We start from the raw sequence: 26,188 nt of genomic DNA, 5'->3' as shown, positions 1-26,188 counted from the left end.
GTCAGAAATGTCTTGATCTGGGTTTGCTATAATTTTTTTAAGAGTGCAGGTACACATATTTGGGGAATTGAGAATTTTTACTTGAATTCTGATGGACCTTTTTATTAGTTTATGCATTGAGTAATTTCCAAGGTATGAAGAAAGAGTGTAATGATGGTACAATATATATATATATATATATATATATATATATATATATATATATATATTTTTTTTTTGGGGGGGGGGGGGGATTGAAACCTGGCCTTTGACCCTAAACCTCTGACCTTTGACCTTCTGGCTGGAAATTTCCCGGAGAATCTCCATTAGGTAATGCATGTATTAAGTTTTGAAACTAAAAATGCAAGCATTGCATATACTAGTATATGAGGGACATAATAAAATTTTGAGGAGTTGACCTTGACCTTTGACCCCTGACTATTGACCCATGACCCCTAAATTCCCTAGATAATCCCTGCCAGTCAATACATGCATATTTACCAAGTTCCACGAAGATATATTGAACCATTTGCGAGAAAAGTGATATTGCAACATTTTCACCTCACCTTTGACCTTTTGACCTTTGACCTTATGACATGAAACTCTCTCTGGAGAATCTTTATGCAGTAGTACATGTCCACACCAAGTTTCAAGAAAATACCTTTGGGGCATTGCATAGATATGGGGGAAATTGCAACATTTGTAGCATTTGACCTTGACCTTTTGACCTTTGACCTCTTGCCAATGTCACTAAAATCTACTCAACTAATTGTCCCATCATACATCATCCTTGGACCTAGTTTGGTGAAAGCTGCTTCATCCAGTTTTGAGTTATCACGTAAACAGATAAATTTTAGGATTTGACCTTGATCTTTGACCTTTGACCTCTGTCCGATTTCACTGAAAAACTAATCAAGTAATTGTTTTATCATACATCATCCTCCAACAAAGTTTTGTGAAATTTGCTTGATGCAGTCTTGAGTTATCGCGTAAACGGATACAATTTCATGATTTGACCTTGACCTTTGACCTTTGACCTTTAGCCGATTTCACCCAAAATCTAATCAAATAATTGCCCCATCATACTTCATACTTGGACCAAGTTTGGTAAAATTCCAGTAAATATTACTCAAGTTATCGCGTAAACGAAAGCGGACGGACGTACGGACGTACAGACGTACGGACGTACGGACGTACGGACGTACGGACGTACGTACGGACGGACGGACAACCCGAAAACATAATGCCTCCGGCACCACTTCGTGGCGGAGGCATAAAAACATGGGCCTACATACTCGTGTAGAACTTAGTCACCTGATTTCTGGATAAAATTATGATATCTATGTCTATGTTTGTTTGTTTGTTTTAATTTTTATCATGACTACTAGTGAAACACTGATTAATCGGTGCTTAAATATGTCGCTGCAGGGCAATTTGTCAATCAGTTAAAACAACTCGGGCATTTATTATGCATTTTAAAAGATAGAACAACACCAAACAAACTTAAATTGCAACCACCAATTTGCCTGAGGAAGGAAAGAAGACCATAAGGGCTTCCAAACATAATATCTTGCAGTTTTCCCACACCTCAATTGGCAGAAGTAACCTGCCCTGATAATTTGGGTTCTTCTCACCGCAAAACTCAGAAACATTGTATCAAACAGAGAAATTTGATAAGCATGATGTTTTTGTTTTACTCACATTCAGTCAAAAAATACACCATGCAGAACAGGAGTATTTGTGAGAATGAAAGACTGAATTAATGGAAAGATGGCAGAATGAAGAAGAGGATAGACAGATGGAATGACATAACAAATGAATGGATGAATGGCTTGAGAAATTACAACACAGCTTAGGATAAATCCTCAGCACAGCGAATATTTGCATAAAATGAAATACGTTATTAAAGGTGACGAACCAATCTTCTATCCAAGAGTTGAAACTAAAATAGAACTGAGAAAATTTAACAGGAAAAAATATATATATCAAAGATAAAAGGCACTTTCACAAAGAGGAAAGATGAAACACACATAAATGGACTTGAGTGATGTGTATGGCAAAGTAGTATACACGAGGGATACATACCAGCGTCCCCTTCGAAGCCCAGAACTTTCCTATGTCCACCATGACTCAAGACTCTGAGTAATGTCTGTGCTGTGAAGGCAACCTGGTCCTGAGGAAACAAACAAACAAAACAAACATTAGAATGTCAATTTCGTTTGTTTTGTTTTTTAATATCAATCACAGACACTGTAATCACTTTATCAGATTTTCTAATATTGCACGGTAACTATTAAAATCAAGACTGTGTAGATTGTCATCCACTTAACACTTGTTCCTATTTTTCAATGAAAGCCTTGTTCAAGGAATTGAAGAATATGAATTTGACGGAATGTGTAATCAGTTATACTGTGCTGGTGAACTAAAGGGAACAGAACATTGTTTTCCAAACCAAGAAGGTAAACATCTAACCACGATTAGGGAAAGCTACAAGCTTTAATACACACACACATAAATGCGCACCTGCAAACAAAAACACGCAAAACATGTAAGAAGAATCTGATGACAATAATCACTTGCATATAGTTCTTTTCTGTTTTGATGTATAATTGCTTACCAAACTGCTCCATGGAAACTTATTTATGCGTTATCTTTTCCGTGTTGTTCCTCTTGCTTACGACTAACATGTACAGTCTGCATGGTGTTATTCACACTATGAATGCTCATAAATCATAATCAATATTACTTCAATTATCGTAATCACATAGATGGAAGCACAACAGAATTATCAAAGTATACGAATCAAGAGACAAATCTTTCTTCCTGTTGCAGGATAGTGCAAAAAACTAAATTGCAACTGAATTGAACACAACAGCGGAAGATTTTAGTTTCTGACTAAAGAGGGAAAGGGATATTCTTTAAATCTAGATGGGAGAATAGGGAGGAAATCCATGGCCATTATCGAGATAATTGCCCAAGGACTGGGTAATCATGAGAACAAATTCTGATCCGATGAAGATTATCCCTCTGTTACAACTACAGGGTGCCGAGAAGAAGAAGAAGAAGGCAATAGTCACTCCATGCTATATTCACTAATCTACATAAAAGGCAGTCCTGAGTAGAGGAGATTCAAGAGCGATCGTTTCCCTCATTTTTGCGCTTCATCCTCTTCTCCAAATAATGGAGTTTTTATCTTCCCCCTCCATTAGACAATCTCCATCCATAAACTCACTTTGAAACAAAAAAGCTCTGCTAACAAATTTTCTCTCATGAATTCTATCTCCATTGAATCTATTAATGCTATCTTATCCTCTCAAAATAATTGTGCAATTCCTTAAAAGAAAAAAAAAAAAGAGTTCTTTTACATGTATCATCTAAGTGTGTATGTATGACACATTCGCTCAGAGCCATGTAAGAAGAGTGAATATTAAGATTCCCTTTGGGTAAATTTATGTACATCTGAATGTACTCATTTATGTTTGAACTGGTACATGTATGTACACTTGTATGTACATAATATGTGTATGTATGTGTGTATATATTGTATGTGCATTCCGCATTCAATCTCATCAGGTACAGAGGAAACATAGTACCTTCAACTTTACTTCATTGTCATTTTTTGCTCTCTCTCTCTCTCTCTCAAAGTGATTTCCTCACACTAGTCAACATCACATCACGCATGTGGCGTAGTTGACACTCAGAAGTTCCTCCTGCACTCCATGGAGTATACCATAGAGTGGAAAGGCTGGCCCAGCTGGGATGTATTTGAGAATCTCGGTAGTGAATTGTGTACTGTTTTATCACTGATCTCTGTGTAAGTACACAGTTACCCAGGTAAGGAATCTTGACTGGAGTGGACTGTTACCAATGAGTGTACGGTTCAATGCACATATTCCCTGACCAGTGCTATTCATGGTTTTTTAATGTACTCCAGAGGGCAGCAGATGAATCAGGCTATCTGAGTATTAACACACTATCAGGTCTTAACTCTCTCAGGATTGGTAAATCAAAATGCCACTGATACTGTGCGTAAACAAGTTGCTGATGGGAGTGAGAGTTTTGCCCATGCTCAAGTTCTGCTCAGGTCAATGTCTTTCCATTTACAGTACTCGTGGGTTCGAGCTCCACAAAGCCCGACACGTTTGCCCTTCACCAAGGCACTTTACCCACATTGCTGCTCTCCCCACAGGAGTATAAATGGGTACCCAGTAGGATGAGAATGTTTATTTGGTTGATCAGCATGTGCCCTCCTCTAAAATGATAACCGACTGTAATGCTCCCCAGGGAGTTGAGAGTGAGCACTGTCAGTGCTGGCGGGAAATCAATGTATCCAGAGACTGGGGTAATAATGGTATGTATGTGCTTTATGCACTCTACAGAGTGGATTTAGCGCAATATAAATTCATATCATTATCATTATTATCATTATTACTCCCTTGGGGTAACTCTTTGCAGATTCTCTTATTAAAAAATTTATCCACTAACTTCAAGTAATATGCACTGAGGAGTCACAGCTCCTTGGCAATGATGAGGGTAATTTACTGTGTTTTAATCAAATGTGAAATGACCCCATTTTACAAATGGTTATGGATTTAATATCTAACAAACCACCAGCTCTAACAGTGACACATACAGTGTACACACACACACACACACACACACACACACACACACACACACATATCCTAAAAGTCCTGTACCTAGTTCCTTTTCAGACACAAATTTCCTTCACATGACCATAAAGGCCGTGCTAGAGTATTTTCCCTGACCGAGTCATGTAACTGATGTACTGAAGAATGTGTGCTGATGCAAAGAAACCAGTCACAGTGCATTATCCACTGAATTCAGTACACATAGTATATATTCTGCTAGTGTTTTCAAGTTGATTTTTTTTTGGAGCAAGTCTACTGATTTTAGTGCAATTAACAACAAAATATGCCTTTCTATAATACAAATGCACTGTCTAGTCTCCAAACTGAGAAATAACCGAAGTTTTCTTCTGCTAAGGAATAATATTCGTTTATTATTCAGTCACGGTGTTTCTCGATCATGGGTTTAACTACTCCCCAATTCACAAAAGAGAGTCCTTGTGAAATATATGTTGTATATAGTCAACGCATAAACATGTTCAGCAGAAATATCAAGAGCTGGCAAGATTGTATGCATCTAGATATAATGCCATTATTTTTAGCAAATTAAATCTGCTTTTCTTTCTTCAGTGGTTGGTAATCTTTGGTTTCCACTTTGCACATTGCCTCACATTTGTTTATTAGCAAATATTTTTTTCTTAAACTTTCCCACAAGAAGTCAAATTTTGAGATCCGCTTAGGGAAAAAAACACCTTGATATTTAAGCTACGAGAGACGCCTACCTTTTTCTACTTTTTTTTTTCAACCTACATATTTTGCATCAAGTAGGGATTGAAGACTAAACCACTAAACTGGTAACAAGAGTATACATAGCAACTTGACTTTCTCCTTCTTTGGGTCACCATTATCCTTCCTCCCATCCAATATCTAGGGCTGACCTGGTGTTCGAGGGAGAGCGAAGTGTGGATTCGGACGCCACCGCCCTCGCACGGATCAATGATCCCGACGGACCGGGGCAGGAAGAAGCCGGCGGAGAGGAGAGACAGGCAGCGCCTGAACGCCAGGCTGATCTGGAGTGGGGTGTGGGAGGGGTTGTTCATCACACAGTAGTGTGCCTGGGCATAGAAGGAAAAAAAAGGGGGGACATTAGCTACAAAGAATACTCCCAGTCCTCTGGGTTGTCCTATCTTTTAAAGCTCTTAAAGCCACTGCTTACCATTGAGAGCAGTGATTTAAAAAAAAAATGTCCGATTTATCACATTTGATGCGTATGAATAGTTCAGTAGTTGTATCACAAAACATTGTACCATATGAAAATCTTCAATAAATCCACAAATAGAAGGATATATCCCTAATTTTCTCAATAAACCATGACTGGAGATTGTTTATTCTAGAAATGATTTTAATAAAACCATTGGTCACATTTTTTTTTTTCGGTCACATATTTAACAATACTTAACATTGATTGTACTGACTGACAATTTTTCATCAGTTCTTTCTATCCCCAATTCATATTTTAGAACTATTTTAAAGCACTAAAGCTGTTTTTTTTTTGTTTTTTTTTTTTAATCTGCAAATGGTAAATAGTGGCTTTAACTGTAACCACAGATACACACACTTGCCAAGTTTGTGAGACTGCCTCAATTCTGAAATAAGAACAGGTTTTTTTGTCTTTACAAAAACCCACATATAACTGCTGCAAAAGGAGAATTCCCTCAGGCGGCAAGCCCTTCCAAACCACAAGAAATGTCAACGTATGAAATGGAAATTTTCATGAAAAGTCTGAGGCATCAAACTCGAGATAAAGTTTTCTGTGTTCCTGTCTTCTATAGGATAAACTGAGCTCAGCAACCAGGTGACGGTTTCAGAGTAAGAAGCAGAGTGCCACTAGGAATTGTTTAGATGACTTAATACTGAAGATTACAATAACCCTCTTGTAGGACAAGGCCGATCTGTGCAAGTGAGAACAATAACTGTGATAACTACAAGAGTATGCAGTGTTAGTCTGCCATCTTCTGTTGAGAAATCTCAATCTTTGAAGGGAAATGCAAACAAACAGCCTACCGGAAGCATGGCAACAAAGTGTTAAGGTCAATACTGCTCAACAAAATTGAAATCTTAACACTTTTTTCAGTTTGTGACGGTGCAATGGTTCCATGATACTTAGACCATCACACAGCTAACATTTTACTCAAAATTTTATGATTATAATGTCATCCGTCTGCATTGTACGCTTGAAGAAAGATCATGCAAAAGAGTACATTGCATGGCCAGTCTGTTCCTTACATAGTTGCTAGCCAGGATGTAGGGGGAAAAAAAGAGTATGAGAGAAAATGTATTCAAACTTAAACCAATCAGGGATAAGAGCAAGACCATCAATTACAAATAGAATGGCATTTTGAGGTAATGATCCCAAGAGGATTAAAGGGAGGGACAGGTCCACTTACCAGGAGGTCAATCATCCATGGATTAAGGGGTTCAAAGCCTGGGAAGCGTGTCTTCAGATACTTGAGGATTCGTATAAGAACTTTCACACTGAAAGAAACAAGTAAGCATTGATATCAATGGCAATAATAATACATTTGTTGTTGTTCTGTTTTGTTTATAGGATACAGGCATATTTCACCTGTGTTGCATGTTCCAGGCATTTCATGACATATCACTATTATTCCAGAGGAATCAAGCCTGCACATGTATTGCAGAATTGATGTTTTACCTCTCTACCCATCTAGATTTGTTTCTCATTTGCATGATTACTAAAAACTGATTATTACAGCAAAAAGACAAGAAATATTTGATATTTTAGTACTGTGAAAGTGGAAATTTTCGCGGTGTTGTAATTTTCGCGCATTTCGCGCAACCAGAAACCAGCGCGAAAATAAAAGCACGCAAATATTTTTGCTTGCCGTATGTACTTGGTGTCTTGATTGCGCAGAATTAAAAACACGCGAAAATCTTCTCACCTGGCCAAGCGCGAAAAATTAATCACGCAAATTATCCACTTTTACAGTATGTCTACCGCCATTATTACATTAGGCAATAGGAAATGTCTTTATCAATGATTTACTTTTCCATGAGGTTCTTTCAAATCAACGTTGGAAAGAAGATACTCACACAGAGTTTGTGGCATTCTCCTCAAACCATCGAGCATGGCGAATAGCAGCAAGGGCACTCTGCATGGTCTTCATTGGCACTATTCATGCAAACACACAAAGATAGATGAGTTTAGCGGCAAAATGTGGCTGATGCATCAAAATGTAGAGCTGGCCAACACCACAAATACAGCTGCCACTGTTTAGTCGGGACTCAGATAACCAGGACTACTGCTAGAACAGGAGACAACGCTGCGCACTGTCGGACCAGTGACTTTTTCAGGAATGGACCAGTAAAACATGGAAAAGCTGGGTATCTACTGGTCCAATCTGTCTCTCGGACCAGTAGAAAAAAATGAGTTAGTGTGCAGCCCTGCAGGACAATATCTTGTTTCCAAGGCATGTCATTATGGCATACACGGTTTTAGTCACTTGCTGATGGGATGAATTTTCTTTCCTTAGATATCTATTCAAAATATGTGACCGGCGACATCGGTTTCAGGCAAAAGTCGGGAATTTCGAAAAATCATTTTTTTGACTGAATCACATTGCCCATTTCCTAAGCTTTGCATTCATATAAAACACTTGTATTCTTCGGCACCATAAGTGGGCATAGAAAGAGAAATAAAATGCACTTTTTGAAGTTGTTAGCCTGTCAAAATTGTGAGAAAACAGGCTTTGAAGATTCACCTCTTTCTCAAAGACAATGTCCGAACGGCGATGCGAAGGGAGAATCACCCATCCGTACGATGGTGCCAATCGATGTTAAGCTCCGCCTCTAGCAACCACATCGCCTTCTGATTGGATCACTGAGAGAGTCAAATTTCCCGGGCACCTTCCTCGGAGCTAAGCGTATGGAGCCGAAAACAATGCGTTTCGCTCGGGTTTGTTTACAGTACGTCTTTCAAGATGGCGAATACACGTACAGCTGTATGGTGTACATGTACATGTGTATTTGATGCACGCATTACGCAATGGCATCCACACGCCATGATCGTGTGCATGTAACAGCGGCGGTGGCGAATCCACACATTTACAAATCGCGATATCATTGTGGTTGATTTGTCTATATCATTGGCGACCCTTTTGAAGGCAGAAAATTGCAAGTGCTGGCAAGGGTCACGCTTTCTGTTTGTTTTGCTTTTACAAGACATGCATATGTTGCTTTGTTCGGTGGTGCTAATTGAATTGAAACAAACAAACAAACAAACACGACTCGTTAGTTTGGTGCAATCTTGATGTGTAGTATTTGAATATAATTAGTCACATGTGACCGCTCCTTTCCTCTCATCTACCTTCCATTGAATCAGTCTGCTGTCATAATTTTTTACTACATGTACAAGTAGACAAATTTGAGAATAACTTTTCACACGGTTATGTCATGCTACATGATTTTTGTTTCACTTCCGTTGTCGAACATTGCGGTAGAATAGTTTGGATAGAAAGCCAAACGAAGAGCACGCACTACAGAGCGAACGTATCATAAACCACTATAGCAAGAACAATGGAGCGTGTAATCGTGCACGCGTGGACAAAGCATTCCCCAAACGCTGCAACTGGTGTCTCCGAAAGCCGAATTATGTAAATGTATGCGACGCACCAGCCAATCGCATGCGAGACCCTGCGCCGTAGCAACGCTGGGGATATTGGCGCGGCGTTCGAAAGAAGCTCGAAACTGACGAGTGCGATCCAACATAGGGTGCTTAAAATTCCATTTTCGATAGGAAAAAGTTAATCTTATGCTATGAAATTTAGTGTAGATGTAGAAAACATATCAAAGATTCGATTTCTGCAAAAAACCTAAATCGACAAAAATAATGGTCAAAATCTTTGTACCCCGCCTAGGAGGGAATTTGCTCTTGCGACTTTTGCCTGAAACCGTTGTCGCGGGTCACATATAATATTGCATGAAATTCATCTCACTGTAGGAAGAAAAATCAGTGTCTACAACAAGATTTACCTTATGGACAATAACTTATCATCAATTATGGCAGACAAGTAGTACATACATGTCAATAGGTAGCCTGAGCTCATTTGTAATACATGTGTACATGAACATGTTACATTGTGATGGATCATAGGCCAATTTCTTAAACATTGTTTAGCATAGGGATGACTTATTTTCCGACCCCTTTTCACGGTGAGTCGCTCAATTGCGACAAAGCACCTGTTGACAAGTTCTCTCAACTAAGTAGTGGCCACTGTACATCAACAACTGTGATAGACTATGAAGCATTCACTACAACACTTCATCACTCCGTCATTTACAAGTACATCGACCAGAAATGTGAGTTCACTCTTGATGTGAATCCTGCATGAATACCCATTTACATGGAAGCAAGAAACTTACCCAGTATTTAAGTATCTAAATGTTACAGAGTGACTCATTCATGAATACTCTCATTCAAACAGCATTGCCATTGAAATAACTTATTATTATTCTTTTTTAACAAGAGCATACACTTTGCCCATGTCATACACAAATATCTTCATAATGTAGCTCTTTTTTTTTAACGAAAAAATGTGTCCCATTTCTTGAGCTAGCTTTTCAACATGTGTAGCCCTAGGACACATCATATGTACATTGTATACCCTCATGAAATATGCATACACTGTGGTTACACACATGGTGGAATACTGCATCCATCATGGAGGAGACCACCACCATTTAAAAGGCACAAGAGAGTCTCTTTATATCCATTTTCCTGGAAGGTCACATGTTTCCCAGAGGAAATTCATGTTTAAGAAAGTGGGAAAATAAAAGAAAGTAACAACAACCGCTTGCCAGCCTGTCGATCCATCATAAGTGTCAGTAACTGATTGCGGTGCGCTGATCTAGTTCAGAAATGCTAGCAACTGACTGCAAATGTGTAATTCATAAGAGGCATGCCAACAGTTTGAAAATTGAACCTGACTTGAAGGTAGGAGGCACCATTTTATGATGTCTGGGACAGACATAAATAACTTTCAGCATGAAACAAGGAAAAGTAGAAATTACGCGGTGCGTAACATATGTCCCCGCCGGAAGTAGCATTTTGTAACAAAATGTGCAATATAGGTAAAAAATCAAGGTCAAAGGTCAAAGAAGTCAAAGGTCAAAATTCTGTGTAGAAGTTTTGAAGCCCTCACCTAGTGCCATCACATAAAGCAAATGGAATCGAAATTGGGTTAGAAATGGCGAAGGAGTAGCATTTTGTAGCCAATGTACAATATAGGTCAAAAATCAAGGTCAAAGGTCAAAGAAGACACAGGTCAAAATTCTGTGTAGAAGTTTTGAAGCCCTCACCTAGTGCTATCACATAAAGCAAACGGAATCGAAATCGGGTTAGAAATGGCGAAGGAGTAGCATTCTGTAGCAAAATGCACAATATAGGTAAAAAATCAAGGTCAAAGGTCAAAGAAGTCAAAGGTCAAAATTCTGTGTAGAAGTTTTGAAGCCCTCAACTACTGCCATCATATAAAGCAAACGGAATTGAAATCGGGTTAAAAATGGCGAAGGAGTAGCATTTCGTAGCAAAATGTACAATATAGGTCAAAAATCAAGGTCAAAGGTCAAAGAAGTCAAAGGTCAAAATTCTGCGTACAAGTTTTGAAGCCCTCACCTAGTGCCATCACATAAAGCAAACGGAATCGAAATCGGGTTAGAAATGGCGAAGGAGTAGCATTTTGTAGCAAAATGTACAATATAGGTCAAAAAATCAAGGTCAAAGGTCAGAGAAGTCAACGGTCAAAATTCTGTGTAGAAGTTTTGAAGCCCTCACCTAGTGCCATCACATAAAGCAAACGGAATCGAAATCGGGTTAGAAATGGCGAAGGAGTAGCATTTTGTAGCAAAATGTACAATATAGGTCAAAGGTCAAGGTCAAAGGTCACGACTGAAATTCTGTGTAGAAGTTTCAAAGCTCCCATGTAGTGCTATCATGTAAAGCAAACAGAATCAAAATTGGCTCATAAATGACAGAGAAGTAGCAAATTGAAGATTTTGATCACACACGGACGCACACACGGACACACGGACAGACGGACGGACGGACACACGGACACACACACGTACGGAGCCCGTTTCATAGTCCCCTGCTCGAACTCGTTCGGCGGGGACAATTATGACTGTACACAAAAAATGCATGTCAACAATCTATGCCTATTTTAGTTACAAGAAATCAGAACACGACACAGAGTCATTCTGCAGTAAGCTGATCCAAGCATGTCAAATCATTCAAATCAAATGTGTGATTCAAATCACACCAGAGAGTGAAAAACTTTACGAAAATCACAATAATAATAATAAAAAAACAACAACCTTGAGCATGCACTTTGTTTTCCAACGTAATCCAAAGAGAGTGTAATAAGTATGAGAAATATTGAGTGTGTGTGTGTGCATGTGTGCTTTGGTGCATTCCACCTCCCTTTGAATTTACTTACGATGAATCGTCGGATCTAGTTTCTTCATGTTGGGCGGAATGGTAGTGACGAGGATTTTGACGGTGGCGTCTGAACTGCTGATCTCGCATCCGGCGTCATTTGCCAGCATCGTAAGCACCTCCTTGGGATCCGTCTCCTTCACGCCTTCTACCACTCGGTTACCCAGCGCCATCACAGCCTCCACTAGTTAAGATTTAGACAAGAATCGAAGAGAAGAGGAACTATCAACATCATGTGGCACTGACAGGTGTACAAGCATGACTGATTCAGTTGGCTCAAGGCAAGGTACTACTCTAATGTCAGCATTGCCCATCCCTGCAAAATAGAGCATAATGTGAGGTGATACAAGCCTACAATTGCAAGGAAGATGTGTGTTGACTTGGTAGAATTATAAAACACTAAACCAACACAGCAGGCATGGAGAAACAATTGAGCATGAACTGTTTAGCAAACAATAGGATAAGACAATAGGAGGAACACACATAGCACAAAATTCTTTGGAAAGTTTCCAAATGATTAAGTTATACAGTAGCTAGATATATCGCTACGGCGACTGATATGCCTCCGCCATAATGCATGGTTCTCCTAATAGGTCTACAATGTCTTGACAATGTGTGATGACAGTTTCACACAATTGGCAAAATATTAAAATGACAGGTTTGCCACAAATGTGCTGAATGTTCACTTTCCTAGAACTAGGTACAATTGGATGAATTATTAAAAATGTCAGAGTGCAGGTATTTGGGGAACTGATGATTTTTACTTGACTTTTGACCCTTTTATAAGTTAATGCATTGAGTAATTTTCAAGGTATTGAGAAAAAGTATAATTTCAGTATCAAATGGGAAAATAGCATTATCTAAACCTGGCCTTTGACCTTTGACCTCACAGTTCAAGAGAGAATCACTGTTAGGTTGAACATGCATAAATATGTAAGTTTCATGATGATGCCTTGAGTTACTTTTGAGATATGGAGGAAAAAGTGCAATTCAACACTTTCACTTGACCTTTGACCTTTTGGCAAGAAACTTCCCACAGAATATATATCGGGTAATACATGCATACATCAAGTTTAAAAAAAAAAAAAACTTCAGGCATTGCATAAATATAAGGAAAGAAGTGATATTTTGAGGAGTTGACCTTGACCTTTGACCCCCTGACCTTTGAACCATGACCCCCCATCTTCCCTAGATAATCACTGCCCATTGGAACAAGCATATATACTAAGTTCCATGAAGATACATGTACCTTGAACCATTTGCGAGATATGGAGAAAAACATGAATTTTCAACCTTTTTTTCACAAAATAACCTGTGACCTTTGACCTTCCACCAAGTGACCCTAAAATCCAAATAAAGTATTATTCCCCCAGGATATACCCTCATACCAAGTTTGATGTAAAACCACCACATGGTTCTTGAGATATCGACAAAAACAAAATGGGACTGACGTACGTACGGACGGACGGACGACCCGAAAACATAATGCCTCAGGCCACTTCGTTGGCGGAGGCATAAAAAAAATTGGTCACAAACAGACCCTGTTAAATTTACTTTTTCATGTATAAAGATGGAACAAGCGAGGGCACCATCATCAAAAACAATAGGCGTCTTCGTTTTACCATAGCACACCTTCATGCCAAATTTGAAGATGATCTAAGAAGAACTGCAGCCAGTAGAGTGCTCACAAGAAAATATCTGCGGCGGACGCGGCGCAACGAGGCCAAATCCATAGTATCCTCCGAACTCTGTTCGGGGGATACAATGAGTGGATGACCTACATGTATATGTCAACATTCAGCATACTTTCACACCCCATGATAGCATACTATGCAAATGATATGCAAATGAGTCCATAATGCCCATTGCATATGGATATGAAAGATTGAAAATACTGAAAAATGTGAAATACATACACTTTGTATGACTACGTTCCTCTTTAACTGGAACATTTTCTCTGTGTGTACAGCTATAATTGTCATCTACAGAAACATTCAAATCCAAACTTCAAAACTTTACTTATTCCTCTCACACTGAGGACTATAATTGCAGTCTATAATGTTCGGAACAATTGTATTCTTTATCTGGTATGTGTTTGTTGTTGTTTGCCATTTTCTTCTCTGTTGTCATGTTTGAACATGTGTTATATCTATCTTTTCATTTATGAAGCGCCATGAGCACTAAAAAGCGGACCTGTGCGCTATACAAGTAGCCACTATTATCAGTATTATTATCATTGCTACTTCTACTACTATTACTACTACTACTACTACTACTACTACTACTACTACTAATACTAATTGAACTCTGCAATACATCTTGTAAAACTATGTCTGCTGATTCTTTAACTCCTTTACATGTATCAGTGTTTTTTTGTGAGTGAATATATGCTACTGTCATACATTGTATAGTACATGTGTGAATAATGTGCACAGCTATTAATATTTACCAGGTACCATATTTTTTCCTTTCATTGATTTCACATTTTTCACAGAGGAAGACATTCAAAACTACAGAAGCACTCTGAGAGCGCAGACCTCCGCCAAGCATGCAGCTCATTTCCACCACTGATCTTGTTCTTCCATAGAAGTGATTTCCACCCATACATACTTATAGCATTGTGTGCTGAAAGTCGCCCAATTTCCCAACATAGAAGCCTTTGTTACGTCATAAACCCTCAGCTGCATGGCGCACCTCGCCCTAGCAGAAACTAGAGCACACACTTTAGTGCGCGCATGCAAACCTCAAATACGCGCAGCCTGAACTCCGAAGTTCATTGACCCTACCTGCCAAAATATCAAAAATCCTTCATAAATTCCTCCAAAATTCTCAGATCACTACCAAAATTTGATCATCTGTTACTTGTATCAATCTAAACCTTTCCTGCAAGTTTCATCCAAATTCGTTACATACTTTTTGAGTTATTTTGCACACAGACAAACTAACTAACTAACAAACAAACAAACAAACAAACCAACGGTCACGAAAACATAACCTTCCCCCTTGGCGGAGGTAATAACACAGTAACAGCAGATTTGTGACAGAAAAAATCTACTTTGTCTGCAGATTATCCAATCATTGTTTTGATAGCAGAAATTCTAAAGAATTTGATAGGGTTGGGGTTTTAGGTGGTATGGAATTGTTAAATGGTATTGTTAAATTCAAGTATCAGAATGGCTAATCACTTTCGACATCCAGCTGAATCCCTGCTTGGCAAACTGCTTGGCACACACTCATATTGCCACAAACTAGCATTAGACTAGCATGAAAACATATGAGTGGGACTGCTAGGACAGCAGCAATTCTGCTTAACCCACCACCTAGGCTTCAGTTTCTGTACCCGTTCACTTGGGTGAACCAACATTTAAGAAATTTTAGCTGGCAGAAATGTATCAATACATTGCTTTGAAAGTGATTGCTATACAGAATCAGAGCGTATAAGAGTTTTGTCCTGGCAGCTCATATTACAGGATATAACAGTAGTTGTTGAATTCATGTTCATGGAATACAGCAGTGAACACAGAAATGTACACATGCACGTTACATGATCAGGAGTTGATATTTTCACATGTTGTTAGATTTGCGAATAGTACCCAGATCGCAGAATTCCCACAAATAACCCCAGGAAAACAGGTACGGTATGAAGTCTCATTAATAAAGATTGTCTTTGATGCGTTTGAGGTGACAAAAAATGATGTCAAGTATCAAAACTAAATGCAATCGTAAAATTTGCTTTGTGTTTGCTCTGTGTTGTGGGCTGCTCATGTACAGCCCTGCCGCGATTTATACAGCGACTGGGCTGTGTATAGTTAGTGAACAGAGTATTTACATAATATGTGTATGCACAGGCCTGTCACATCATTATCACAGCAAGTCATGACTGGTACTCTTAGTGGTCTCAGTCTGGTGGCCCCTGGCTGGGCCTCCTGCCTTGGGCCAGCACTTAGGCTCCTGGCCTCGGCTCGACCTTGGGCCCCGTGAGCCCCTGGGCCCCTGGACCACCGGGGACCCTGGGCCACCGGGGCCCCCTGGGCCATTGGGCCTGGGCCCACTTGGGCTATGGGCCCCTGGTTCCGGGCTAAGGCCCGTGGCCTTGGGTCCGGCCTTAGGCCCCGCCTTTGGCCCGGCTGTACTTTGTACATGGTCTATGGGAAATCAGGCTTGTCTGTAACTGTAAAATTACAAATAATTACAAATAATCACAAATGATCAACAGGTCCATACTACATATAGGACTATATGAATATATGATTATATGAATATATGAATATATGATTATATGAATATATGAATATATACAATGTATGTGAATATATATATTACTATATATGAATATATAAATGTGATCAGCCATTCTGTTACAGTGTCAGATCTGCAGTCATTCATATATAGCAAATTTTACGCATGTATAAATGGCATACATTCATGTGTACAGTACGCTACTTGATAGAACCAGCCAATGGAGAAAGATCACACCATTGAACAATACTTGAAAGACATGTACAGTTCAATGACTCAATGCTTGTTATTATGAACTCTGTAGAGGTACTGTATGCAGCCCTCTTCAGATGGAAAACATACAGTTGGCTATCAAACAGAACTTGCAAAACCATCAACAATTTATTGAGTTGGATTTGTGTGTGTGTGTGTGTGTGTGTGTGTGTGTGTGTGTGTGTGTGTGTGTGATAGAGCTATTTGGCTTGTTTCCTTTGCATGCATCATCACAAATTTCCGAAGTCTGAATAAAGTGAAAACAAGACCTTCATATAGATATGCTGCATTGTAAGGTGCTGGATCAGATGGATCAGATGCCTCTGAGGCATAAAAATGAATACAAAAGAACAGTTCAATCTTCACCCAATGTTATTCATGTTGTAACATTCTATCTTGTTTATCTAACAAAAGTAATACTTTCAGGGAAAACATCAGAGGTGTAAAGAGCTGGCATGGTTCTACAGTTCATGAGAGATCACCTGGTCAAAATCCTCACATTGAATTTACATATTACTATGGAATACATTACATTAGTAAACACCCATCACCACTGATCCAGAAAAACCATCACAAACATCATTATGTGAAAGTTGAAAAAAAAATTTTGGTTGGTTTTATACAACTTGTAGACATGTCGATTACTGGCAACTTTCCCACAATGATAATATCAAAAAAAATCTTAAACACAGACATTGCAGAAAATCAGGCGCAAACACAAACACAGACACAGACACAGACACTGACAGAGACACAGACACAAATGCACACACACACATGCATGCACACATGCACATACATACACACATATTGCCATCAAACACTTTCCTTACATACACTTCAAAGTAGCCTGATATTCAGCTGAATTGCCACTTCCTCAACTAATGTGCATCTTCGGTAATACATTAATTCGTGGTACATGAGGCTAGACTTAGCCTTAACCTAAGGCTACATTCTAACCCCAATTATAACACTGCTTCCCACCATGAAAACCTCAATACAGTTGCTGAAAATTGATACCTACAGGTTTTGATATCATTAGATCTGCCAGACTCCATGGAAACCATCCAATGATACATAATTTGTCACAACACATTGGGATCAAAATCTGCCACAAAAATGATACCTAAGCTACCATATAAACACAATTTCCAGAAAATTAGCTTTGAGGTTTACATACAATCAAACATGCAGGATATTGAGTAATTGAATGTTATAGGCCAATGTAAGTCACCATGATAACATGCTTCTTTTAAAAAAAAATGCAAGTGTTGATTTCAACATATTCTTGGACTTGACATTCAGGACAGTAGCATTTAACATAATTATAAAACTTACTTGATTTTTGAATGGATATGAGATTAGTTTTATTGTCATCCAGACCACCTTCATTTGCCTTTTCTGGGGGTTTAATGTCTCTATACCTTATCAAGACATAGTCACACTTGAAATCAAAGACTAAGTGTGCAACTAGAAATGTCGCTATGGCAACTGGTATGCCTCCGCCATAATGCATGATTCTCCTCATAGGTCTAAATAGTACATGTGGATAATGTGTGATTACATTTTCACAAAATTGGCAAAATGTTGAAATGACAAGTTTGTCACAAATGTGATGAATGCTCACCTTCCTTGACCTAGGTTTAATTGGATTAATAGGAGAGCATGTATTTGGGATTTACGGACTTTAACTTGACTTTGACCCATTCATACGTTTATGCATTGAGAAATTTTCAAGGTATGGAGAAAAAGTGCAATTTCTGTATTGAATAGTAAATTGTTACCATTTTCATCTGGCCTTTGACCTTAAAATTCATAAGCTAATCACTGTCGTTTTCATTTTTTTTTTTTAAAATTCATTTATTTTTCATTTCCAACAAAAACATATAAATATACTACACAAATTGAATACAGTACGTGTACTTACATAAATTTAGACCAATACAAAATAAAGGATAAGTTTACAGAAAACTTATATACGTATAAGTTATAAGTATACGAAAATGTTGGAAATGGGGAGGAATGCTAAAAAGCAGAAGCAGGCAGAAGATGCATAAAGCAGGCAGGCAGAAGATGCATAAATATGTAGTACGTTTCAAGATAACTTGAGCCACTTCCTAGATATGGAGGAAAAACTTAGTTCAGCACTTTCACTTGATCTTTGACCTTCTGATCTTTGAGGCAAAAACAAAAGAAAAGAAAAAAACTTCCCAGAGAATCTCCATTAGGTTAAACATGCATACACCTAGTGTAAAAAAAAAAAATAATAATCCTGCTGGTATTGCATAAACATGAGGGAAATATTCAGTAAAATTTTGAAGTGTTGCCCTTGCCTTTGACCCCTGACCTTTGACCCCATGAGCCATAAATTCTCTAGATAATTACTGCCAGTCAGTACATGTATGTTCCATGAAGAGACCTTGCACAATTTCCAAGGTACAGAGAAAAAAGGTGAAGTTTTAATATTTTTACTTGACCTTATGACCTTTGACCTTTGACCTCATGACTCAAACTTTCACCAGAGTATCTTAATTGAGTAATACATGTATACACTAAGTTTCAAGAAAATATCTTCAGGCATTGCATAGATATGATGGAAATAGTAAAATCTTATGTATTTGACCTTGACCTTTTGACCTTTGACCTTGAGCATGTGCACCCAAAAGTTGATAGGCACAACTTCCCTGATACACATACATGCCAAGTTACATTAGGATACCTCAAAAGGTTTTGTATTACCTTGTCCACAAAATTCATTACGGACGGAAGGAAGGACGGACGGAAGGACGGACGGACGGACGGACGGACAACCTGAAAACATAATGCCTCCGGCACCACTTCGTGGCGGAGGCATAAAAATAAATCCTTTCAATGTATGGGCATATTTTTTCACTAATATCTCTCATTCTGAGGCCAAAATTCATTCTTCCAGCTGTATTTCCCTGAAAATCTGTTTCACCTTCAATAGCACTCGCCACTGAAAAGATGAGATGCAACAATCATGGTCTGCAATGTGACTAGGCAGTCACATATGTTGACTCCACACATGATACTTACTTGTGGGTAGAGTTTTGAAGATGACCACAAGATCAGCCACAGGGCTGTTTGCCATGATGGTGCCCTTCTTGAAGGAGCCCACCTGCCTCACCTCCTCTATACTCTGGTAACATTTGTCAAAAAGATAAAATGATATCACATCAGATTACAGAGCCCCAATTTGAATGTTTATATTTCTTTTATATTGTATTACATGTGAAGAGTTTGATCACAAAACAGGGTAAGTACCATTTTGAAACATTTGAATTAATTTCATCATCAGATCAAGCAAAACAAAACCTTTTCAGTGATATCTCACTTGTTACATAACAAGAAATATTCCTGAAGCTATGAGTTAAAAAATCCCACATTCTCTTACTTATTTCTTTGTTTGTTTTTTAAGCAGCTTGAAAGGCAAATATCTCACATTAACAAGAATTCAGTTAAATTATTTCATAATCAAACTCTTCATGTAGATTTCTCTTGTTCTTTTTTGTTTATTTCCACACAATAACAACTTTGTGCAGCCTTTCACCTTCAAGAAAATGCTACACTCATTGGCAGGTAATGGCACTGTTCACTAATCTCTTGCTTTCATTTGCATCCATTATCATAGAAAATGCAAATTATTCAAATGATGCAAAGCACGGATGCATAAACTTGTCTACTCGGTATGGAAATCCTGTAAATGACACACATGTGGTACCAAATGACTAATACAATTTTTAGGTTATAAAAAAAAAAAAAAAAAGTAGCATTGAAAACTTACAGGCTGAAGAAGTTAGATACTGCCTCTTTGATCATCTTGTAATATTTTGTTGGTATATAACTTTAAAATCATATGCAATGACTCTTTCTCTGCCCTTCCACAACAAACAATGTGCATATATTTAAGCATTGGTGGAACTATACTCATAATGACTAGATGTTAGAATTTCAGGTCACTGAAAAACGAATAGCCACAGACAAACCTGGGACAAGCAAATCAATAGACAAAGGGAGGTGAAACATCTCTCCTTCTCTTTTTAAACATTATCCTTCATTCCACAGGCAAGATTGGGAACAATTGGCCAAGGAGGGCATGGTGTAAACAAGAGGTCACTCACCACTTCAAAGTTGGCTGGTGGGGCAACCATCAGGTTGTCAAGTACTGAGCTGATTTTGGTGACGAGGTTGAGTACTGCTGTCTGCTCTGTGGTGCCTGGCGTCAGTTCGGTATTCTTCTCCAGCAAACTCTGGTTGCCATACAGGAAAAAACACAAAAATTTGAAGCGGGTCATGGTGGAAAGGAATACATGGATATGTATGCAGAACCAAATACTCGTGATAAGAAACTGTTTGACAAATTGACAATCATAGAGGCACAAACTTTGTATTATATTCCATTTAGTAGCAAAGTGATTCACATGCTTTAATGGCATGCACTATACAATGGTTATTCTTGAAGTCAATTTTCCATAGAAACATTATGCTAACCCTAAAATTCAGAAATTTGGTACACCCGAGAGAAAATAATGCAACAATCAAAATTTTTTACCAAAATCCCATACATCACTATTAGCAGGTGTTGACAAAAACAGGAACACAAGGGTATAAGAAGCTTCTTCTTCCCTAAGAAAAGGAATATTCCTATCAGATGTGAACAGTTGACAGCTATGTAGACACCTGGGTAGTAACAGCTGACTGCATATTTGAGAAAGGAAAATAATGCAAATTATCATCTGACTTTACTATACATATGCATGAGTATGATTTCTCAACATGTATGAATATGATTGATTAAATTGTTTTAAGTACTATTCAAGCCACTGCAGAAAAAGGAGCTGTCCCTAAGTTTCAGTATTATTGGCATTTCTGAACTTGAACAGAATTTCCTCGTTAACTTTGGCCTGGTTCACAATAATTTAGACATACTGAAATCAGCACACTTGTGCTACAAGACTACCACCTCAAAACAGTTTGGGTGGTGTTGGACCATTTTTTTTCATGTGAACTGCCCTTGGACTAGGAAATGACTGATCTGGACATGGTGCATGTACTGTTAGACCTTACCATCTGCAGGGGAGTGTCTTCAGTATTGGATGATGGCTTCACCTTCTGGAAAGCACCTTCACACTGTAGGAAAGAGCACATTGCAAATAGGAGGAAATTAGAAAAGATGCAGTTCTTCTATTTTATGATAGGCAAGGCTGCACACTAACCCATTTTTTTTTTCTACTGGTCCCACCTGTCTGTGGGACCAGTAGGTACCCAGTTTTTCCATGTTTTACGGGTCCATTCCTGTAAAAGTTACTGGTCCAACAGTGATTTTTACTGGTCAGGGACTGTTGGACAAGTGCCAGTGTGCACCCTTGTGATAAGTGACATAAAAGTTAAGTTTTTGCATTTAGAAGCAATAAGAGTTTCTGGCTTTATGTCTTCATGTACAATTTGTCCTTTAATACCTACAGTAGCTTTTATAATAAGTTCAAGTTCAAGTTTATTTAACCAATTCATTAAACATTTGACATTTTACAAAAGGATACAGCATTAAGAATAATGAATAATGAATAATGAATAACTCCTGTTAAGAGCCTGCATGTATATCCTATAGCCCGAGTCATAATGATTTCTAGGTATGCATAGAAATACATATTAAACCATACACCTACAGCACAAACAATATGCACATATAACTTATCTGATAAATAATTAATAGAGTATAATATTGTCTCATCTACACTGTATTGGGGACCTCGTCAACGTGACTACTGTTCTACCACAGGATCCAGCCATTATGATTACCTCAGCACTGCCAGGTAACCACTTATACCTCTGAGTCAAGGCAAGATTAGAACTCAAGACCTTCGCCTGAATGCTTACGAGTCTCATGCACTATAACAAATTGCCCCCTGTAACTTCCTCAATTACTTGTGAGAGTATTTTAATGAGCACTTTCTTGAGAAGTATACTATCTTTGAATGAAAGAAAGATATTATTCAGAGGGGTGAAGGTTCAGGTGTGAGTTTCTTCACTTTGTCTCCCTCTACAAACGATCTTAACAAATTGAATTTTTAGAGGGAGACAAAGTGAAGAAACTCGCACCTATACCGGTACTACCTTTATCTTGCAGCTCTCAAAACGTGACAAACTGTGTGAGCTACATGTCATCTATTTTCAGTCCACTGAACAAACAGGTAAAAATCTCATGAAATCTCACCTGCACAAGGTCAAATGGAACATGAGGCATGAACGCTGGTGCCCTCCACCTGAAAATAGAGAACCAAATTATTAGTACTCAATTGAAAATGTCTGTTTTTTCACTTTCAGAATTAATTTTGCTCTCTGTATCATGTGCAGCAAAATAACCACAATTGCAATGTGATCTGCTGTCTACTTTCAATATCAATTAGGTTGATTAGCAATCTACTATCAGTTTTGGTGATCAATAATTCCTTTCTGGTAGGTTCAAACAACAATGAGTGTGTCAGTCACTTTTGTTCAGTGTTTTAAGAAGAAGAAGAAAAAAGACAGAATCCATCAGCAAAGGTGACCCACACGCAATTACTAGAAGATTTTCAATTACCAACAAAGTCTACCAGAATTGACATGAGCCAATGAATACTTTCAGTTATTAGCTGTCAGGTTAACTACAAGCTGGCCCAGATGGCTGGTGTTGATTCTTAATACATGTACTTGGGCACTGTTGAAGGTTTATCTCTGAGTACCAGTGGAGGAATATGGGTGGGGTAAGATTAGACTAGGTAAGATGCACAATTACAGATTTCCCCATAGAACTGAAAACTTAAGGGTATCCAGCTCCGGATGAAGGTTGGGGCAGGATGGTCGTAGGCAGGACGTCAAACTCAAAAAGGTTTGCTAAATGTTCTGCATGGGTCTATCACACAAGAGAAAAAGAGATAGATACTTACATTCCCCTTGGTCCTCCTGGGCCCCTCAGAGGGCCCCTCATGCCTGGGGCACCGCCACGACCTCGTCGAGCTGTAGTCTTAGATCTGTGTAACAATTACACATGAATTATGCAGTTACTGTACACGTGTACAAGGGATAGCTTAAAAAAGAAGAAAAAAAAAAGAAGAAATGGCAGATACATGTTTTTGTTTTTGCTTTTTGTTTTAGTTATTCTACTTTTGGGGTGTTTGGCAATGAATACTTAAAACACATGTACATGTATTGTTTTTTTTCTGGAATCATCCCGTGACGCGACTTCACATTACATCATGCATCACGCATGCATGTCACTTGGATGTATGTACACCTGTATGTGCTGTATGCATGATGTGATGTGACGTCGCATCGCAGGATTCCAGAAAAAGCACCCAAAGGTTAGCGGACAGCCGAATTGACAAAGAAAGTGAACCCGTTATACCTACAAAGTGATTAGTTTGCTAACAAACTGGAGTACCCACCTACTCTATCACAGTGTGGAATAGTAATTTGGAATACATGCACATGATCAGGTTAGTACTGATTTTATTTTTCTCGTTCCAAATTTTTGTAAAAAGATGTCAGACTTCAGCTTCATGAGGCTGATTTGTGCGCGAAGAGGTGAGAGCTGCAGAAAAAACCACCGAAAATATATAGTTGGATCAGGCCGCTAGGTACCGCAGCCTTGCACTGAGCGAACCCGCTGGTGCCCGTGTTTCATGGGTCGCTGTGCATCGGTTGATTAAAACTTGATTGTTGTAAAAAAAAAAACAGACAGAATTTTTTTCTTCTTTTCATCATGGATAGTGGACATGTGTGTGTAACAAGAAATCACCGTGCAAAGTTGCGACAATTTACACTGTATATGTCAGATGTGAGATGAATACAAAGTGAACAAGGAGCTTCATGAGTCTCTCTCCCCGGGAGCGTCATGAGGCTCTCCGGGGGCCTCGTGAGGCGGAGGAGTGCTCGTAAGGGGGGAGCAGGCCTCGTGAGCGGGTTTCCCGGACTGAAGTGTACGCCCAGTGCTGTGTTGAGTACGCTTGAACACTTTGCAGGGTTACCACAACCAAGCAAACTGAGGTGAAAACTGAACAATTTTTCTTGAAAATCTTAAATTTACATCAAGGAATATCAATACGTGTTACATTATGTCATTAGTATCATCACGGTTACTCGCACACGTCATTTACATGCTTTGCCTATGCTATGGGAGCGCGGGGTGACGAGGTGCTGCAGGCCCCTTACCCTTACTTAGGCCTACTTTACACTAACAGCCCTTCCTCAGCTTAGCGCACAACCATTCCGCTAATTCTGCATTGTTCGTGTTTGACGACAATCAATAACTGCAAATTTCCGGTATTGATCACTGAACTTGTCATTCCATTGGCATTGGAATCTTCAACATTTTTTCCTGTATGTGAGTGGGATTTCATAAAATTTTAGTGTCGCAATGTGATTTAAACATGCATAATTAGCTGTGACGAGGTGCGGGTCACTAAACATGCTAAATCAATAGATAGACATCTACTGTCGATGTCTGTACACCGCACCACCGACCGCCGCGCCGCACCACTCACCACACCAGGCTAGGCAGAGCTCACAGACAAATATCCACCAAAACTTATAGCACATAATAGAAAACTGCGGGTAAGAGACCAATCTAGGGAAATTCATATCAGCTAAATTCAAATATGATAATAATTACCGTGTCATGATGTCAGACTGCTACTCTTATGACCTCAGCAGACGAAGAAAATGACGACGTTGTAGAAGGCTTTCTGTGTGAGGTACGTACAAGTTGGTGTACGAAGTACAATGATGACAGAGCTAGAGGTGCCAGTTTACGTGTATAGTAAGGGTACTAGGTCTCGCGCAGGGACCTAATGATCGCGCATAGCGTAACTGCGTATAGCAAGCGATATTACGCGTAGGACTAAGCGCAAAATTTGCCGATACGCCCATGGAATAAACATACCTGACTTACCGCTCAACATGAGAAGGAAGCAGGTAAGAAATTTTGATTTCCAACAAATTTTCCACTAAATTTCCAATTTTTTACCTTGTACAAACCTACCTTCCCTTAAAATCTGTTCTAACGATGTTGTAGCCTAGACGTGTCGTCTCGCTTGTCTCGTTCGTAGTCGATAGAATTCGTAATTTGTTCGATCGATCGTTTACCACGTGACGTCATCATACACAAGAACAATGTATGCTGCCAGCTACGCTGAAATACTGTTAATAAATGTTGTTTTAAGTCAAATTTTAACACAACGATTATAATATTACAAAGGAATAAATATTCAGTCTATCGAAGTTGAAGTGTGATCTCAATTTGAATTTGCTTGTGATTTCTTGCGCTAACTTGTGATATATTTGTGACAGGGGAGGGCCATAACCATAATGATACTGAAGAAAACAAATTAGATGAGAGTGTGACAAATGGGTGACGAAATGAGAGGGTGACGAATGGGTAAGCACACACACAAACACACACACACACACACACACACACACAAAATATATGTTCACATTTTACTTTTTTCCATTTTATATTACGTGTATATTATTGGTTAAAGTGATTAGAAATATTGTAAGAAAACTTTATAAATGAAAATCATTAACGATTATGAAAATATCAATGATAAAAATA

General features: G+C 38.7%; 1 protein-coding gene across 1 annotated transcript in view; it reads right to left on the bottom strand.

The window, feature by feature from the left end:
- LOC140238372 (interleukin enhancer-binding factor 2 homolog) overlaps window positions 1–25,352 on the bottom strand; it is a 101,088-nt gene extending 75,736 nt beyond the window's left edge. The window contains exons 1-11 of the mRNA XM_072318308.1: window positions 25,244–25,352; window positions 23,520–23,603; window positions 22,808–22,856; window positions 21,661–21,723; window positions 20,715–20,843; window positions 19,630–19,732; window positions 12,083–12,265; window positions 7,683–7,761; window positions 7,016–7,103; window positions 5,507–5,683; window positions 2,065–2,152 (exon numbers count right to left, since the gene is read on the bottom strand). Coding sequence (XP_072174409.1) covers window positions 2,065–2,152; window positions 5,507–5,683; window positions 7,016–7,103; window positions 7,683–7,761; window positions 12,083–12,265; window positions 19,630–19,732; window positions 20,715–20,843; window positions 21,661–21,723; window positions 22,808–22,856; window positions 23,520–23,603; window positions 25,244–25,251 — 1,051 coding nt within the window. The 5' untranslated portion in view covers window positions 25,252–25,352. The remainder of the gene's footprint in view (window positions 1–2,064; window positions 2,153–5,506; window positions 5,684–7,015; window positions 7,104–7,682; window positions 7,762–12,082; window positions 12,266–19,629; window positions 19,733–20,714; window positions 20,844–21,660; window positions 21,724–22,807; window positions 22,857–23,519; window positions 23,604–25,243) is intronic.
- Window positions 25,353–26,188: the final 836 nt, after the last annotated feature.

Source organism: Diadema setosum, chromosome 14 (genome assembly GCF_964275005.1).
Source record: "Diadema setosum chromosome 14, eeDiaSeto1, whole genome shotgun sequence".
Classification (NCBI taxonomy): Eukaryota; Metazoa; Echinodermata; class Echinoidea; order Diadematoida; family Diadematidae; genus Diadema; species Diadema setosum.
This window is presented reverse-complemented; position numbering and strand designations above follow the sequence as displayed.